Source organism: Orbicella franksi, chromosome 1, assembly GCF_964199315.1.
Source record: "Orbicella franksi chromosome 1, jaOrbFran1.1, whole genome shotgun sequence".
NCBI lineage: Eukaryota > Metazoa > Cnidaria > Anthozoa > Scleractinia > Merulinidae > Orbicella > Orbicella franksi.
This window is the reverse complement of record NC_138145.1, coordinates 13,136,510-13,157,077: the sequence shown is the minus strand read 5'-3', so window position 1 is coordinate 13,157,077 and position 20,568 is coordinate 13,136,510. Positions and strand designations below refer to the sequence as shown.

General features: G+C 39.1%; 2 protein-coding genes across 2 annotated transcripts; both read left to right on the top strand.

The window, feature by feature from the left end:
• Positions 1-4,295: 4,295 nt before the first annotated feature.
• LOC145491675 (syntaxin-6-like) lies at positions 4,296-19,583 on the top strand. Its single transcript, XM_081470908.1, has 6 exons — positions 4,296-4,494; positions 6,142-6,469; positions 6,933-7,043; positions 15,208-15,314; positions 16,319-16,413; positions 17,975-19,583. The coding sequence occupies exons 1-6, from the start codon at positions 4,460-4,462 to the stop codon at positions 18,049-18,051; spliced, it is 753 nt and encodes a 250-aa protein (XP_081327034.1). The 5' UTR covers positions 4,296-4,459; the 3' UTR covers positions 18,052-19,583.
• On the top strand, positions 10,324-11,613 carry LOC145491682 (P2X purinoceptor 7-like). The gene is made up of 3 exons (XM_081470921.1): positions 10,324-10,610; positions 10,754-10,898; positions 11,403-11,613. The coding sequence occupies exons 1-3, from the start codon at positions 10,403-10,405 to the stop codon at positions 11,611-11,613; spliced, it is 564 nt and encodes a 187-aa protein (XP_081327047.1). The 5' UTR covers positions 10,324-10,402.
• Positions 19,584-20,568: the final 985 nt, after the last annotated feature.

Genomic DNA, 20,568 nt, shown 5'->3' with positions numbered 1-20,568 from the left:
TGAATACAAATAGGGACTTAAAGACACGCTACGGCGAGGTACTACCACGGCTACTTAGGAAATTAACGCGAATTTCAAAAATTCGCGATCATTTAGGTCGCGTTAAAATTTTGCGCGTTAATTTACCGTTATTTTGTGTTGCACTCCAGACATTCTTGACATAGCCAAACAATAAATTTTATTCGCGCACTTTACATTTCCCATCAACCTTTCACATTAGTAAATCGTTTACTGTACTTCAACTGAATTTTGTTCGTGTTCGCTGTCAGCTTTACAATGTTAAAATAAATTAGTTCCTGTTCTCAACAAATTCTGGTTTTTTTTGCTGTAATTTTGCCCCCTCTCTTGCGGTAATTTCCTTTATTGGGAAGCAAATTTACCTTCAATTCGCGTTAATTTAAGTCGCGTTAATTTCAAATACGTTAATTAACACGAGCGTTAATTCAAATGATTAAGATTTTGCTGTACGGTAACGGCGTGTGCTGTCTCCACGTGTCTTTACAAAAATGGCTTCGTTCAGGGAAACTGGGGACTTTTATTCTACTTTCATGCGTCCAGAATGCGTCTTAAATTTACTAGATAACCGGTAACCATCAAAACTTAGATTCAGTTGCCTTTAAGAATCGTCGGTAATTCCAACCATTCAACAAAATAATTTCAATACTGACAAAAAGCCCCGGGGGGTGGGTAATCCCAGAAAAATTGGGTGGGGGTGTGCGGCCGGCTCCCTAAAACCCTTACCCTATTTATGACCAAAATCTGCGATATTCCCTGCCCTATTTACGACCTGACCATAAATTCGAAACCCTATTTATGACCTGGCACTTAAATCAAAACCCTATTTCAGACCTGCGTTATAGTTAGTTCCCTAGTTCCGCAGACCAATGTTAAATTACCGTAAACATAATTTGTGAAGGGCTTTTGTTGATTTTCCTTTCGATAATGATGAAAAAGTGGCTTCTTCTTAAAAATATACCCATATCAAGGCTAGAGTGCGAAAACCATACCCTATTTATGACCAAAATGGCCAAAATCAGCTAAAATCGATACCCAATTATGACCAAAACGGCTGAAAAACCATACCCTTTGGGGCTACACATACCTATAGCCATATAAGGGAGTACCCCCCGGGCAAAAAGTTCTATTTCCGCACTGGCATGGTGGTCGTACAACGTGATAAGCCCGAGAAAGCAGAACTTTTGCTTCTTATAAAATACATTTTAAACTGCAATAAATAATCATAGCTCAGCTTAGCGGTACCTACGAAGCTCTCTTATCTGCAGCTGTTCAGCCCGGTACTAATGTCACGAATGCACCCTTGTTTTTCTACGAGAAATATTTATACGAATATCGAGGCTGAAATCTGCGAAATTTTAAGAATATTTTAAGACTAAACTCGAGGCTGAGATTTCGCAAAACAAGGAATATAATTTTGTGTATGGAAAATTTGCAAATACAATGCAATTATTTATTTTTTTAACTAAACCGTCTAAAATTATTCCTTTTCGCTAAACGGCAAAACTAGCCAAAAACAACACCAGAAGCTTGTGTACGATGATAATTACCTTTCTGCAAGAAGTTATGTGTGTCATGTCAGACTTTCTTACCCACAGTCTAGTTACAAAATTACTCCAACGGCATCAAAGTCGATGGAACGGAAATGTCATAAGCTTTCATCTAAGAATATTCATGAAAATATTTTCAGCCTAACATTCGCAGAAAAATCATAAGAATTCAGCCTGGGCCGGAAAAACAATATTCATATATACGAAAAAGAGTGCAAGTATGACGGTCACTCACGGTAGGTGTTAACTCGTTCAAATTTTCTATACAAATGACAAAGAAAAAAATATCTTAGAACGGATTTTTATGATTGAGAACTTTATCTTCGAACTAGGCTAATCCAGTAATGAAAAAAGCGTTAAAATGAGGAGGAAACAGCAGGCTTATACTCACATAGTGAAGATTCCGCAAAACCAGGCACTTTCCCGAAGAAGAAAGCAAGGCTACGGCGGGAAAGCGTAGCCTTGCCATATCGTTACGTTCCTAATGATAAGGTTACGGCAAGTGAACGCATGAAGGATCTTAAATATTTTGGCGGAATCCGAATAAATGCATACAATAATGACACGGCACGTGAGCATATGAACGATCTTAAATATTTTTGGCGGAATTCGAATGAATGCAAATAAAAATAGGTATACGGCATTTGAACATACGAAGGATCTTAACTTTTAACTGACATTCTTCGTTGTGAGTGAGAAGACAGTTAAAAAAGCCTCTGAGGCTGTGGCGGATGGCGGTACGTGAAGGTCGACCAAGAGAGCAGCGATCGGTTTGAGGGAGAGGATTCCGCAGTGGGGCGCTTTCAAGAAGGTTCCACTTGGCTTAATCCGCTCGCCGAATTTCTCTGCTCTTATGTCCCTTAAAGTGCCTATGAAATAATAAAAAAATTGCTGCTTATTTGAAAGGCTTTTCAAAGTAAAGAAGAATGGCGTTTTCCTTTTGGGAATATCTTTCTTTCGCTTTGGATATATTTACGTTTTTGTATTATGCAAATAAGGGAAGTGATGATGTCATAGGTGGTTCCAGTAAAACAGCACAACACTGAACACTGCTTTAATATTTCTAGAGTTATTCTCGATTGAGTGTTGTGCTGTTTCAGTGGAACCACCTATGACATCATCACTTTCCTCATTGGCATGATACAAAAACGTAAATATCTCTAAAACGAAAAAAGATCTTCCAAAAAGGAAAACGCCATTATTCTTTATTTTTAAAAGCCTTTCAAATAAGTAGCAATTATTTTTTACATCACAGGCACTTTTAAGTGGGTAGGATGTTCATAGGATTGGATGGTCGACCACCGATGATTTGGACCTTCAGTTACAGTGTGAACCAGGCTGAAACATTCTGGAGCGTATGAAACCCTCGTTAGTCGAGCCATCCGTCGAAAGTTTCACGGTTATTTCAAAGGAGCTGAAGTGTAGTGAATTCCGAGTCATTCTTCTTGCGGTACTTCCTCTCCACAGGCGCGGATCTAAAGGATAAATAAAACCAATTTTTAATCAATGAGCATTAAAGACGACATCTTCTAAGGCCGGGCTTCTGTGGCCATGCCCCCTCAAAATTGTTTTGGATTTCAATCCCTCAAAAGTCCCCTGGCCTGAGTTTATGAACTGGATCAGTGCCTGTTCCATCCCAGGGTCAGAGCAGTAACTGCCTGCAAACCTAAAAAAAATACACCTGCTGAAATCACATCCTGCAGGTAAGCTTCAATTCAGCTGTTCTCTCCAGTCCGGTCTCATTTCTCCTGGTAAACGAGCCTTATCATCCAGGGGAGTCCAGGGCGAATAAGATCATTCGTGTAACGAACCATTTCTTATTTGTTTGAGAAGTTTCCTTCCATTACTTTTCAATCTAAAAGTTCTTTGATAGGCTTTTTTGTCATTCTCTGTTTGAGGTACTGTACATATTCTGTAAAAAAAAAAAAGAATAAATCATTCCGACAACACAAACACCGAGCCATCATTTGAAAGAACAGTCTAGCTTAGTGGGTTGTCCGGTTGCCACTCCCTCTCCACTAACGGCCAAAATCACTTCTTTCCCCTCGAAGGCAGCGCTCTGTCTCCTTGACAACACGGGAAAGAAGAGTCCCGAATTTGCACGACTAGCAAAACATGGTTATCATGTTGCACTATTCGCTGAACTTGTCAGTGGATGTCCTCCTTAACAAAATACTCCTTAATCAGTGAAAAGTATACAAGGAAGCATTATAGTAAAGTGAAACCTGTATTAAGCGAACCCCATATTAAGCGGACACCCTCTATTAAGTGGGCACCAGATTGATTCCCAAAATTTTCTTCCTAAATTTACTGTTAAATAAACCTGCATTCAGCGGACACCTGTTTAGCAGACGCGAACACCAATATTAAGCCATTTTGTTGCACAAAACCTGCAATAAGCGGACTCTTCAAGGGCTTTTTACTTCTGAAAGCTCAACTCAGACTCCTTCAACATTGTTCAGCGATGTCGTTTTAAAGCTAAGTAGATGACTAAGGAGATTATTCCAGATTGATGCATTGACTGACTGGACATAATGCTATGAGCAGTCTTTGATCTTACACTGTGCTACACTGAGTTACAAAAGGGTTACTAGTAATAATGCTTAATACAGGCATACAAGTTTCACTGTAGTGCAAGGCAGATCTGCAATTTTTTAGCCTAAAAAACCAAATATGGTAATTAACAGGAAGTAAATTCGTAGCTCTAGCAAGACCGGAAATCGACTCAACTTGATCACGTGATAATGGCGGTCGTCGACGCGAAAACTTTCAGCTGAAAACTCAGCGCCATTTGTTAGTATTTTAGCGTTATATCGGCCTACTTCACCGAAGATCTTCTGTTATCTACGCATGTGACGAACTTTTTGGTAATCTGAAACCATTTTGTGGAGAAAATGTCAGTAGAAGACCCATTTTTCGTCGTCAAAGAGTAAGTTAATGCGTCATCTTGATGTTGTTAAAATTTTCCGGAAGACGTCTTTTCTGAAGTACAGTTTGTGATGGGTCTATGATGTGAAAACCGGTAACGCGTAAAGGAGAAGCGTTTCTTATTTTCAAATTTAAGTAGTCCTTTCGATGTCGTAGCCGATCTATTGTTCGTTTCAGTAAGTTTCGCAACTGATCTCAATGATTTCTTGAGATTTCTTGTGAGATGTGTTTCATGTCTTACTGTAACTGTAGCATTAATGAAAGCTCGCTACATTATCCTTTGCTCATTATTAACGGCGAAAACTCTGACTTCGTTTTCTTATGCGACAGTTGGATGGGTTGATTCAGATCCCGTGATAGTTCAAAAATGCTTTGTAGACATGGATATTTTTCAATGTTGGTAACGAGAATTCGATTGTGAGGAGCTGTCAAGTTCACGTTGGCACTGAAATAATTTAGGGACCGTTGACATGTTCACTTGCTGCTTATGCTAATGTTGTGGCCGTCCTCACTAGAGCATAAGCTTCTTCTATGCTTGTGCTTATGCTTGCATCGTTAGTGAGGACTGGGCTTATGCTTATGCTCATGTCGCAGGTATGAAGCATAACTCACTGATTGGCCGAAGTTCTTTCCCTTATGCTTATGCTTATGTCAACCATGTCCCCAGTGGACATGACAGTGACAGAAGCATGAGCAGAAGAGCGCAAGGTTTTGATATTCTTAAATGCATATGCTTAAAATCTCCGGCCATCCCACTGGTGCAAAGCTTCTTCTATGTTTATGCTTATGCTTGTGCTTGTGTTGTAAGTGAGGACTGGGCTTTACCTCAACTGGAGGTTTTGTTCAGACCTTCCTCTCCCTGCTTCCTTAATACCCAATGGAAATTTGCTGCCCCAAGGAGTCACTGGTCACACTTTACCTTACTGACATGTGTAAAGACCAGCATATTTTATTGCGTTACAATGTAGAGAAAACATTTTTATAGATCAAATGGAGCTTTCTCCTCCTGTCCTGTCGAGACATCTGCATGTCACAATTTTTGTCCTGTTTACATTTATGACTTACCAGTGGGGGATCCAGACCTTGAGCTAAGTTGGGGAAGGAGGGGTTGTTTTGCTTGCCCTGCCGGCTTTGCTTCCTTCTGTGATTTCTTCTTTTTTTTTCACCCAAAATAAGGAGGGACCCAGATCCCCTGGACCCCTCCCCTAGATCTGCCATTGCTTACGACTACTGACAGTGTTCAGAAAAGAGGACCAGAATTGTCTGTACAAGGCTTCAAAATGCTGCCATGAAGACATGATTGAACATCGCACTGTGGTGATGTCTTCATATGTTTCAGTCATGTCTTCATAAACATATTATGTTTCTCCGCAGCTCAAATATATTGTGATCTTCATACAGTATTTTTATTTGTAAGATACTGCCCTGTTTTTAAATGGCCTCACTTGCCTTACCAGTTCCTCTGAATCTCTGCTTACTTCACAACTGTATTATCCTTATACATGCAAGCAAAAAGTCATCTGTTTCAATGTGGTACATTAAAATAAACCAGCAGGCCATTTTTAGTGGAGAAATCACTTGGAATCAACAATCTATTGACTCTCATAACTACACGGTGTTTTTAAGACTAACAGCTTTGTTTCATCAGGGAAGTGCAAAAAGCGGTCAACAATGTACAGACCCTTTATAAAAGATGGCAAGACTTGTTGGATAATCCTCGTACTGTTGGAAAAGATGAATATAATTGGACAACAAATGAACTACGCAATAATGTAAGGAGTATTGAATGGGATTTGGAAGACCTGGATGAAACAGTGGGCATTGTTGAAGCAAATCCCAGGAAGTTCAACATTGATATCGCTGAGGTTAATCAAAGAAAACAATTCATAAAACAGACTAGAGATGGTGTGAATGTCATTAAAGAACATATGAATAGTCCTGCAGCTAAAGCAAAAGTAGAGAATTCATCAAGAGAGGTGAGTGAGTCCCATGAGTCATCAGTATCTATCAGTGTTAAAAATTATTTTCAGTGCTGACTTCTTGGTGGCTAATCAGGCCAACTGTCCTCAATTTTCAGTTGTCAAGGACACAAAAAGTTGCCCTCAAGATCAGGGAATCTGACTCAGAAAAAATATCCTATTTGTGGGAACAAATCTCCTTTAGCTTTTAGTGGAGTTTTAACTGAAGTGGAATAATACAGTCAGATAGGCAAATTATGCCCCCAGAAGGTGATTAGTCATTCACATCACTAGATTTTTTTTTTTTACAAAAAGAGTGTTTCCAGTTTATCATGTTAAATTCAGTACACTCCGAAACTGTAGTTGAAGCTATGGAACATTTGACTGGGGTACTCAAAATGACAGAACCGAGGGATAAGTGGATGGAAGATGTGCTCTTTCTAGCTTGCCTGGTGATATTTTTTTAAAACACTTTTTGCAGGCATTGTTAGGAAGAAGAAATGATAAACCTAAAGACAGATACTCTAGGTTGGATCAAGAGATTGAGAAATCAAATCAGTCTTTTATTATGGACCAACAGCAACAACAAGAGGTAACAGAAACTTTGTAATGTATTTAAGTTAGCAACTACATTTTATATAAAAGGTCATGTTTACAGTACATACACATACACAGAGTCAGGAGACCTCTCTGAGGTATTTGGAAGAGTGATTAGTCTGAAAATGGTGCATGTTCTGTCTTTCTTAAACTTCTTATGTAGCGATTGTTCTCAGCATAATACAATGTGTGCTTGACTGATGATGACAATAGTGGATTTTGCTGTAGGTGGGATGGCTGCCTGGTGCAGCATGTGTGAGACAGCAGTAAGAGAGACTCGTAGCAACTCCCCCTAAAGGGCAAATTTGTGACAAATGCTTACACTATAGCTGGTGATTCACAACAGAATACCATTCAGAGCTCCTGTTAGTATTAAGAGTCCCTGTCCATAAAAATGGAAAATAACTCGGGAAGGCTCGAAAATTCGATTTCGCTCATATTTTCATGGTAGATAGGCTAGGGCATGACAAAAACTATTGGATAGTTTTTTTGGCAAAATATCCTTTTATTTCAAAGAAATATGCAAATTACCAAATTCCGTTAAAATCGTCATTTGACGCACCATTTTATCAAGCAAGTTTCATAGCCTAGCATGCAAAACCGCATCATTCTTCCGTCTTTAAAACACCCAAATATTTTTGTGCAATGTTTAAATGTGTACTGGGTTGATTTTTGGGAATGTTGCATTGTCTTTTTGGGTGCAAAATAATTAAATTTCGAAGACATGTATTTCATTCACTTAAAAGTACTTCGTGAATATAATTGATTTGAAATGGATGAAGCTTCTGGTTGTTGAATCACAGAAGGATGGTCTACAGATTCCTGGAAAAATTTCTTTGGGCAAATGATTGTGAGCGACACGAGGGCTTTTCAAACTATGTCAAAAATGCAAATATTTGATCATCCGTCGTCAAATTTCAATTTACGGGTTAGACATATATTTTAGCATGCGCCACATGACTTGACCTATAATAAGTTGAAATAGACACACAGCTGATAATTTCGAAATGTTCTAACCTCATTTGCTGTTGAAAGGCAGGTCCAAAGCTGATTTGACGTGTTTCTCTCACCATTCGTCGCTCATAAAGGAGAAGTTTGCTTTAGTTTACATAACATCCGATGTACATTGCCAACTGTCAACTTATTTAATGGTCAAATACCATGAATCTGTTACCCTCTTTCGACACATATGATCACCACTGCATCTAAGTCAAAAATGGCTAAGTCATTTGTAGATAGTTGCTTGCTTTGCACTACACCAAAATTTTACGTTTCATCATCATGGTTTGATGGCTTGAATGCTTGCTTGCAGTGGTTCCTTGTTCATCACGCAATGCCGTCATCCCATTTTAGGGGGTAGAGGTAGGACAATTTCTATCCTAGTACGTAAGGCTCCGTAAGGCTTGGAACCACTGGGAGCACACAATTGGGTCGAGTAGGAAGAGATTAAATTAAGAAATGAAAAGAATGAATAGTTTACCATTGTCCCTGTTGTTATCTTTTACCACCGCTACCTACATGCCCTACGTAATACTGTAACACTAAACTCATACGTATGTCTCTTCGCGCTGTGCAATTATTTTTGGTTTACATGTAATACAGTGGGCTTCCCTTGGGGAAATGGGTGGTGACCGCTTAATGGGGCTAGAGGTTGGTGTACCTTGAATATTTAATTTTTCACTATCGGGTTATAAATTTCTTGGTGAACATGGAGTCAATTCAAGACAATCAAGATAGACGTGTGCTTGAATTATCACTTGTCATGCACCTTCAATTTCAGACTCTTATCTGCCGTCGCCCTTTCCAAAACAAAGTTTTTAAATCTTGGGTGGCTGCTTAATAGTGATAAAGACAACAATTAAACCCTTATTGGAAGGACCAAATGGTGGCCGTGGAGGTAACCGATCAATAAGTGTTTCATTTACAATATTTTACTGACAATAATTTTGGACTGTATTGACAACAGTCCTCTATTTTCTGTTACAAACATACCAATGCCTCACCACTAAGCAAACAAAATACGCCAGATAAAATGGCATGGCCAGGGCTATTTACTCACATGATTATGTACTAATTAAATTTAGTCTGTTCTTCTCACGAATTAGACACGCTGTGATTTAATATTTTTATTTCAGCTAGTTCTTGCTCCATTGATCTATTATTTGTTTATGGTGATTTTTTTAAAAATTCTAGTGAGTACAGGCACTAGCTTTATCAGCTGTTGTCTGAAACATCAGAACATACAACAAACGTGATTTGGACTGAGGCCACGTACACTATAGAATACGATTATATAAATATACGCATATTATATATATGAACAAACAGATGAACAATGACTAAACTTTTTCACTTATCCTGAGAGTGCTCTATACAAATTAGATCAAAATGGGCAGTATATGCCGTGACAGCATTGTGTGACGAACAAATAACGGCGATAAGATTGTGCTGCGCCGACACGCTTATCAGCAATGGTCAGCAATCGATCAAACGTAATATTTTGGCGCAGTGCAGAGCAAGCAACTATCTACAAATGACTCTGCCGTTTTTGACTTAGATGCAGTGATGTTCATATGCGCAGAAAGATGGTCACAGATTCATGGTATTCGACCAATAATAGGTTGACAGTAGGCGATGTACATCGGACGTTAACCTTGTGTAAACAAAAGCAAACTTCTGCTTTATGTGCGACGAATGGTGAGAGATCGACTAGAAACATGACCTGCCTTTCAACAGCAAATGAGGTTAGAACATTTCGAAATTATCAGCTCTGTGTCTATTTCAGCTTATTATAGGTCAAGTCATGTGGCGCATGCTAAAATATACGTCTAACCCGTAAATTGAAATTTGATGACGGATGATCAAATATTTGCATTTTTGACGTACTTTGAAAAGCCCTCGCATCACTCACAATCATTTGCCCATAGAAATTTTTTACAGGAATCTGTAGACCATCCTGCGATTCAACAACCAGAAGCTTAAAGGAGAACGGAAGGCTACAGGGTATAATTTTTGAAATGATCTGAAATTGCAGAAAGAACGTAAATTACAAAGAATCGATTGAAAAAAGTTCGTATTTCAGTGCAAATCAAATAGAAAACTAAGAGAACTCGCCAGAATTGAACATCCGCCATTTTGTTAGCATTCTCTTCCGGTTACTCCCAAATAAGGATTACCGTCCGTCATCTCGTGACGTCAAAGCGCTCATGCTTTCTTTCCTACTTTGCGTGCTCGCCTCCGCGTGCTACGTTTAGGTGTTCTCGCCCTTCATTAGTCGTGATTAGTCGCGGATTTTCGCAGCTATATTGTGTATAGTTTGGGACAACAGAACGCTTGATAATACAGTTACAAAATATGGCTGAGTTTGAACCCTATTCCTTCGAACCCATGCGAAATTTCTCGGATTCCGATGGAGAAAATACAGCTGACGGCCAGAACGTGTTTGCAAGGAGGGGAAATACCTCTTGGTGTAATTGCGAGCATTGTGAAAACTGGGAAAATCAGCAGGAGAGAGAGTGTGTTTGCTGCCAAGAGATCGAAGAAGCCATGACAAAAATATCAGGTGAAATATTGTTGATTAGAAGGATAATAAATTTCATGAAACGATTCATTCACTGTTTTGATTTAGTCCTTGTATTTTCGCTTATGAAAACCCAGCCATTTGTTTTCCATTTGCCATTGCTGCTTTTTTATTATATGACTTAGATTTAGAGGATGATCCCCCTATTCGCTGTATAAGTCGTCATCCTGATTTCGAAACTGTATGTTTGCGAAGAGAAGTGTTGGAGACGGCCATTGTTGGTTTGAGTCAGGCGCGTGGCATACGAGCGCCACGGGAACTTGTTAATGTGTACGTATCACATCTCCAACATTGTTAATCGTTTTGCTCTTTTCCTGGGATAATGTAGATTAGATCAATTTGCCACAGGCACGCTGTATGTCACAAATTCTGTAAGGATGTTAAAACGTTTAATTGTCATTATAATACAAAATTCAGTTTGAGATACTTGATTAGCCCTATCAATACTGCAACACAATTTTGAAAGATATAAGTAGCTAAACTACACGAATCGTTTCAGTAACTGTAGACTTAGTGAAACAATTATTCGTTCATTGAACTCAGTCGAGTACATTTTACACACACGGCCATTGCCAAAATTTCCCGTAGGTTCTACGAAATGAAATTAATAAACAGAAGCGACTGACAGTTCTGTGTAGCTACACCCCGATCAGCGGGTGATAGCAAATTGTCACGGCAATTGCAATAACCTTTCAGCCTTCCTTTCCATCAAACTTGAGCAAATTTGAAAAGATTTTGCAATACACGTTTCATTCGTATGTTTTCTTTTTGCAGCAATTATCGTTACGCAGCTTACCGCCAGTTTACTTGGTGGGTACATGACAGACTGGGGAGATACGTGAGAAAAGTAATCCCTGCTTGTGTAGTGAAAGCAATACGAGCCGTGTATCCAAACGCAGATGGGAATTACACGGGCTTTCGCACCCCTGATGAAAGTTACTCAGAAGTGGAATTATCCTGGATACAGGAGATTGTTAGAAATTAAATATAAATCATTCAGTTAGTTTCCTGTATTAAAACGAGATCTGTGCTTCTCTAGCAAGTCGTTCTTGGGTGGCCTGGGGGTTGGAGCGATGTTCGCGGCGGCGGGTTTGGGAGGTAGCAGGGGAACTTCAATGTCACCTTTCTTGAATGCAAGGAGAGAAACCATTAAATCATTTAAAAATGCGTACGATTTTTCCTCGTATTGCGGCTTTGCAATCCACCCAACACTTCCCTTGGGGGAGACAAATTTGTGTTTCTTTGCACCCTCCTTGGTTTGGCCTTGGCTCCTTCTTACATTGTGGTTGTGGTCAAGAACAGCTAACTGGGTGCGAGCCCTCATGCCATCATATGAGTAGTGCTGCACTTTTTGGCAGTACTTCTTTGCCATGAGGCCATGGTACATTTCTAAAACGCCCGTGTGGATAAACTCGGCTAGCATGCCGATGTCCTTCAGAAGCGACTTGTTCAAGGCTACCTCCTTCAGGGTGTCATGAGCGGGGCTTCCAACCTTTAACCAGTCTTTCCTTCTCTCTGTTTCTCTTGGGATGGGTGGGTGTGCACACTGGTGGAAATGCTGACATCCGTCCCAGTGGTGGATATTAGCCGTGTGGTAAACGATGGATTTCCATCGTTCCACGCAGTCGGTAGCATTGCCCTGCGAGGTTTTTGCACACCACCAGAGGTGAGTTATGATGGAGTGTATCCAGGGTTTCAATGCCGCACATGGCTTTGATTGAGCCTTTTTGGATAGCTTCTTCTGAACAGACTTTGCTAAATGCCAAACATCGAAGTTGTGTTTGATGTGCGGCCTCTCTTTTTTCATGTGCGCTCTGACTTGCACGTGCCTATCTGTAGCAAGCTTTGCAATAGCCACTTGTTCCCGTTGTAGGTGATCTAGGCAACGTTTTAGGCCCTCCAGCTCCATCGCATTTGAATTTTTGACCTCTGTTACCTGGACCAGAGAGAAGTCAAGAACTTTAGATAAAGCTGTGTTCACAATGCTGTACGTGCCGTATTTAGCCGAGTGGCCTGGGCTGTCACAACGACCATCACCTCCTGCTACAACCTCGGTGTTTCTCACTTCATTAAGAATATCCACTTGATGCTCAGCAAATTTTTTGTTAACAATGGGGAAGAGGTACTTTTTCTGAGTTGAGCTAAAATTTCTCTGGCTAAAAAATTGGACGTTGGTTGCCTTTGTAAAATTAGCAATATTGCTGTAATCGTTGCCGGTAAATAGAATTCCAGCGCTGAACAGCAAATTTCCAGCGGCCATTGAACTTACAAACGGCTGTGTTTGCCATCGTAATGGTTGATCACAGCAACCAAGGCATTCAATAGTCGCAAGAGACCCCTTGGTTTTTAATGATGCTTTTTCCAAGTTCCGTCCACAGTTTGGACAGTGCACGTGACGAGAAAAAAGCTCTTTTAGTTTGCTTTCAAATACCAAGAACTTTCGCTCTTGGTGAAGATCACCGCAATCTTCATTAAGCCAGTTCGTGGACTCCTTTTCCTCGTCATCGTCAGGAATTTCAGTTTTTATATCGAAATCCTCGTCTTCGGAGTCGAAACTTTCACTAAATTCGCTAACTTCATAATCACTTAGGTCCGACATGTCCGATTCTTCATGATCTGAAACATCGGATGGAATCCACTCATCTTCAATTTCCTCTTCTTGGCAGTCAATTTGAGGAAAATCCAATGTGTCAATTTCGGAGAAATCCAACGTCCTCTTGCATTCTGGAAAATCTTTGCCAGAAACCCTAGGGACTTGCTCAGCGGGCACAACAGGGGAATCACTTAAGAGAGCGGCATAGCTGTGGTCATTCGCTACAGCGTGACGAACGTCTGCTAAGGGAATGGATTTAAATTTATGAGCTGAATGCACAACAAAAGGTAAATCTGTTTGACAAGCTTGGTCCACCATTGTTATTTCAGTGTCAGTAGAGGCATCCACCAAAACTATCTTTGAAATAGGTACTTTTCTCCTCTTCCTTTGTGGTTTTTCTTTGTCACCGAAAGTCTGACTGACATTGTAATCAGGAACCGCAGAAGTCGTGACATTTGCATCTTGAAAAGGCTGCGCGACTTTCGCTCTGGATTGGCCCGACTCTTGCGAATTACTATCACAAGCATCCAGTATTTGATTGAGGGCCTAAAATAGCAAATACAATCTTGTGAACGAAGGATAATTTGTTTAAAGCTTGCTTGCCAGAAAAGTAACACGGCGGCCAAAAGGTCACGTCAGGTCATATCAGTAGAGTCAGTTTTACACCGCGAATACATGACTTACCTCTTCGTGTAGAGCTCTATTTCTTCGGCGCTCGCTGGACGGCCTTAGGCTTAACTTTTTTGTGTGTTGAAACAAAGTTGGAACGGCATCCTCTTTTAAGCGACGTCTGCTTAAATTGTCTGGCAAAATATCTAGTCGGTACTCACTTGCAAAACACGTGGGCTCAAAGTGTTCGGAACAGACGTGGCAGTGCTTCATTTGGGGCAAATTTTCTCTCTTTATCTGAGCAAGCCATTTGCTTAAAAGGCCTTTATCTTTTAAAGGAAGGTGATGAAAGCTTATTCCTCTTTTAGAATCTCTAGGTGATCTATTGGAACAGCCTACGGCAATGCAGTGAACCATTTTCCATCCGAGCAAAAAAATTAAATTTGGCGCGAACGCAAGTGAGCGCAATGACGTCATGCCATGCAGCCCAGCCTTCAACATGGCGGTCAAAATGGCGGACCTACATAGTATGAATGTCGTGAGCAATTTTCCAGTCAAAACGCGTTAAGAAAGGACAAATATGGACAAATACTGCAATTTTTACTCAAAACAAACTATTTGCTCTGTTGCAAATATGCAACGATAACTTCGTTTTTCACCTTCCGTTCTCCTTTAATCCATTTCAAGGTTTGGTACATGGTGAAAATCAATTATATTCACGAAGTGCTTTTAAGTGAATGAAATACATGTCTTCGAAATTTAATTATTTTGCACCCAAAAAGACAACGCAACATTCCCAAAAATCAACCCAGTACACATTTAAACATTGCACAAAAATATTTAAGTGTTTTAAAGACGGAAGAATGATGTGGTCTTGCATGCGAGGCTATCAAACTTGCTTGATAAAATGGTGCGTCAAATGATGATTTTAACGGAATTTGGTAATTTGCATATTTCTTTGAAATAAAAGGATATTTTGCCAAAAAAACTATCCAATAGTTTTTGTAATGCCCTAGCCTATCTACCATAAGAATATGAGCGAAATCGAATTTTCGACCCTTGCCGCGAAATTAAGAGTTTGTCTGATTTTTACAGGCGGCACTCTTAACTCCTATTGAAAGTACGAACTACATTCATGGGTTTACAATATACTAAATCAAGTTTCCTGAACCTTTTTATGAAATATTCCCATGTAATGTTATTGTAAAATAATTTTTTTATTGATAACTATTTATAGTTGTGGGGATTTTCTTTCATTGAAATAAACAAACGAGTAAATAAATAAGCAAAGAAAATGTAGTATGCTTAAAAATGACTGTTAAATCCCTATTATTAACAAAGAATTTACAGTCCTTTCTGTCTGTTATTTGTCTTAAGTTAATGATACAAGCTCAAGATGATCAGCTAGATATGGTTGGACATAGTGTTGGAGTTTTAAAAACCATGGGAAAGAAAATTGGGGATGAAATTGAAGAACAAAATGTGTAAGTATTGTACATGTTAATGTAAATGCTTTTCATGGTCTTAAGCCCTGGCCAAACGGACTTGCGAGTAGCCACAAGTTGAACTTGCATAGAGACTTGCGTTGGGTGGCCAAACGGACTTTCAAGTTTCCTCACTAGTACACACAAGTCGCAAGAAAACCATTTCAAGGCAGACATATCCTGTATTTCATTGGCTAATAATAGGTTGATGGATGTCACACAACTTGATTTGACTTAGGTTGGGTGGCCAAATGGTGAAAAACTTGCATTGACTTGCGTGCAAATTTGATCTTGACCAAAGCGAGCTTAAGTCATTGCAAGTCAATACAAGTGCACACGAGGCCTGGCCAAACAGAGTCGTAAGAGACCCAAGTTTTCAACTTACGTCTACTTGTGAGTACATTTGGCCAGGGCTTCAGAAACAAGAGTTTATTGTCAGTTGTAATTTTATTCGTGTAAGAAGGTTTCCAGCCAAAATGTTCCCACATACAGATTTTTTTGAAATTTTTTTTCCAATTGTCCATGGCACTTTACATTAAAGATTTTTAAAAAGCTAAAAGAAAGGGGGGGTGGGGGGGGGGGGAATGTGAAAAATAGGAATAAACTTATTTAAAATTCTAAATACATGTGCTACTAGATATTTCCTCTGGACTAAACTTAAGGGATAGTTTAAGGTTTAGCTGTTAATGAACTCAAAGTCAATAAAGGTAAATTAACTACCAAAGTGAGTTAGTGTACCTAAGGTTTTGAGATCAAGCCCTTCATCAGAGCAAAAAAACATTTGCTGATGAATGGCCAACTTTGAAATGTCAGCTTGGCTAACTCAGTGCAGCAGTAATTTACTCTGTTAAGTGGATAAAGTGGTAAGTGTTCCACTTGCCGGCTGATGCAGCCCAACAATTTCTTTAGAAACTAATACTTTGTGTAAAGTTAACATACCCTTACCATGTTTAATTCCATACTTGCTAAATGTGATTATGCTATTTTTGCTTTTTTGCTTTCAGAATGTTAGACGACTTTGGTCATGAACTAGAAATGACTGACTCTAAGTTACAACAAACTGTTCTCAAAGTAGAAAAAGTTCTTAGATTGTCTGATGGTAAGTCATAGGTATTTCTTGATTTTGGAAAGTGGGTGAAATGGGTGATTCTGGAAAATATGATCCATACCATTCCACTGGCAGAATGAACATTTTAACCCCCGTTGCCTTTGGAAATTCCAAAATGCTTTACCCCCCTTGCCTTCCAAATTCCAAAATTGTTAATCCTTCCTTCCAAACGTCTGTTTTTACTTCAACCATCTGGAATCCTAGTTTGACTCCTACAACTTCCAGTGAAAGAGATTTTACACTTTTACATCTTTCCCAAAGTTTACTAACTGTCTACAGGGCTTGAAATTTCGACCAATACATTTGCATGGATTCGTGACTAAATGTTCAGTGACTAAAATGTCCTCCTCCTCAGTTGCAATTTTGCAACCAGTTTTGGACTAAACTAGTGAAGGAATAAAAATTTCAATTGTTTTATGTGTTAATTACTATGGAAAATAGAATATGTGTGGGCAAATCCTACCTAATTTACCTTCAATATTATGCACGATATTCACTTGTATAGATGCCTTTAGAGCAGTTTCTTTATGACTATGTATTGCTGGCGCATAGTAAACAAACATGGCAGGTCGGCATTCTTCGCAAACAATTTTCTGACAAGAAATTATCAACCTTAAGGCCTCTGGAACCCAATGTACAACCCAGATTTTATCGGTTTTCTTCTGTAAATGAACGTGAACACATTCGTGATCAATCAATGCTGTGTCTTGTACATATATCTTGCTTTCCACAGTAGTCAGCAGTGTGTCAGTTTGTTTGTACTTCAACACTCTTGTCTGTCCCCTCCAGAGACCCTCTTGCCCTCGGAATTCCAATTGCTAGTACTCCCCATACCTCTGGATTTCCAGTTCAAAGAATCCCCCTTGCCCTAAGAATTCCAAAAAGGCGCCTGTGGTGTAGGTATGGATATTTTGTGGAATCAACCAATGCTATAGATGTAACAGGCTACATCATTGTGTTTTGTAACAGTAAATAAAAGCTCAGAGCATTACACCTAGCCCTCAAGCAACAAGGGGCCAGTATAGGTTCACAGTTGGAGCCAGTAGTAGCATTTAATCAGGACTCACTAGAGGTTCACAATCAACATGAGTCAATAAGGATTCTCTGGAGATTTACCATTTATGGGCCACTCGGGGAACACCATAGAATGCTCAAGGAAAATAGAAGCTGTGAAGATTAATAACTCATCCAAACTTGACCCGCCTAGATTAGCTCAGCTATCTGCGGGCATGTTATAATTGTAATTTTAATTTGATAACAAATAAAATGTATGTATGTATGTGTGTGTGTGTGTGTGTGTGTGTGTGTGTGTGTGCGTGTGTGTGTGTGTGTGTATGTAGATGGCAACACAGCTAAAATTTTAATTATGTTTTTGGAGAGCATCTGAGGGTGGGCAGGAACTAGAGGGAAGCCAAAAAAATAGGAGATATCTGCACTGAGGCTAACAAATTTCTGACTGTCCCCAGTACCAATCACAAATTAACAATGTAAGAGTGTTGGTTTATTAACATAGCAATGTTACTGAGAGGGTTTTTCTTTTGTTTGATTGCAGATAAGAGGCAAACCTGTGTTCTGGTGGCATTAATAGTGATCATGATAGTTGTAATCATTTTATTTGTTGCTTTATAAGGAGATCAGTTTACTAGTGACAATAATATTACTATCCATTCCATGTTGGGAGAGAAAGGGTAGGGATCAAAGGGAGAAATCCTGAGTTTATTATTTATATTGAAAATCTGTTATTGAGAAGAATTTTGTGTATAACAAAGGTTTTTGTATTATATCTTCGCTTGCTGATTCCTCTGTTAAACAAGCCTTTCCCTTACCTTAAAGACTCAAATTCTTCAAAAAAGGGCAACTGTTAGGGTCGATTTACATTGTGATTGTGTATAATTTTATCGCATTGTACTTCATGGCTGATCTTGCTACTCGTGTCATGTGAAAATTGCATACAATTTTGATCTCAACTGTGTCAGTGGCTTGGCTGTTGTTAGATTTTTTATAATTTAAAGAACCGCAGGGAGTGATTGAACTGGCATTTTTCCCAGTGGGAATCAATATAATATATGTAGGTCAAGTGTAGTGAATGAAATGGTGTTCATTCCTTACTTTTCTAATTTCTTTCAAATTGTATTTCTCGAAAGTTCATATACTGGCAATTCTTTTGGCCTACTCTTTCAGAATATTTAGAGAGGAGGCTGCAAACAGTCACCTTACACTGAAATAAGTGTTCATGTAACATGGGTTTCTAAAAGCTAAGGACATTACATGTTTGGGTAGCCTGTACCAGACGTACAGTTAGTTGGGAGCTGTGCAAAAAATGGCAATACCCCTCACGTATTCTTTTTTTTTTCTCTCCCCAACTAACCTAACTATGCCTGGAACAGGCTGACATCCATGTATTGGTCACAGATTCCGGAAAATAGGGGTAGTCCACCCTTGGGAAGCCTGGCTGTAATTTTTGTAAGGGTAGGAAACACTCTCCACATAATAGATTGTAGTGCTAGCATAGATAGTAGTGCTCGCAGAACAAACCAAGCTATCACCAGACCTGGATACTGATTTAAGTGTTGAACAGTGTTATCCACCTTACAATCCAGAATAACTAGAAAATAGGTATGTGTAACATTGATGTACACTGTGCCGTTGCCATCAGATAAAGTTTTTTATTTTTTTTTTGTTTGTTTATAATTCTTTCTGGCTTCATTTGGCCGTTTGCTCCTCTTACATATCCGCTCGCGATGTTTTTTTTGGTTGAGCCAAGCAACCACATGTGCATGTCAAGATGAATGAATAACTTTGTCACTTGGTAACGGCACGGTGCGTGTTATTGTACAGAGGCCACATCAAGCAAATTCTTGTTATTTTTTCAACAATCAGCCAGTTGCCTTCAGACTAAAGGAAATGTCAAATTATAATTTATCAACACAGAAGAACTCCAAAAGAGGTGATAGTTATCTCGAAAGGAAATAAAAAAAAGAAAGATTACTACTGACAGAGATAAGTGCGGATCATGTGCCGACTTGGCAATAGTTAGCAAGAGTTTGTTCCATGAAGCAGCTCTTTTACGAAGATTGGTTAGGTATCTTAAGGAATGAGGAGACTGTTTAAATGTATATTACTTCATTTGTTGGTATTAAAACTATTATTCTTTTGCGTAATTCTTTTGTCAATTCAGTCCTCTTACGTCGTCTTTGTCCGGCCAGCCTAGTTCCCAGGTTCCTTGGAACGATGTTGTGATCTGGCTGAAATTCGCCTGTATTCGTTTTAGCATTTTATTTTCCCAGATTTTTTTGTTTTGATAAGAGTGGTCGAGATACATAGTCACAACCTGCTTTCGATTGTTGGAAAATGGACATAGTTGAAAAGGAAAAGAAAAGAAAAGAAAAAAGAAAAGAAAGGAATTGGTATGTCAGCGTTGACTTTAAAGTTTTTTTCTTATTTTTTTGACACTTAACCATTTGTTTCGAAACAATCTGAAAACGTGCGAAGTCTGCGCGGCCCGTCATGCAGGCGCACATTTCGGTTTCAGTAGCAACAGAACGCATTGTGCCTATTGCACCACTGCACCATTAGCTTTGAGAATAAATCGTTTTGACAAAGAATACATGAAATATCCTGTAACCTCCTACTCACACGCAGCAAACCCGTTTGAGAGAGAGGACACAACTGCGTTTTGCCGCATGTTAGGACAAAGCGTTTAAAAAGATTATGTAATAACATAATCCTCTTCATTTTAAGGCATTTCCTTGTTTCTAATTAGGTTTTATCGCATTGTATCTATTCATACCGTTCTTGAGTATTGCGCCTTTGTTATTCAGTAAATTCAAACGGATGTTTTTGAGTTCTATTTTTGATCGAGGCCATCATTATTATCCTAAACGTTCGGACCTGTCGACAAAGAAATAAGTTGCATGTACTGGCGTTTTATCCTGTTGTTTCACGCCACATGAAAAACAGCAGATGGAGGATATAGATGTTTTCACAGGCTTACAACACAGTAACGTTTTCAGGGAGGCGGTTACGTAATTCTCTGCAGATTACTGAGATCCTTTTTACTAAAGCTGCTGTACATGTGCACCCGCTTTTGGAGCTGAGTGCGAATTATTATTATTATTATTATTATTATTATTATTATTATTATTA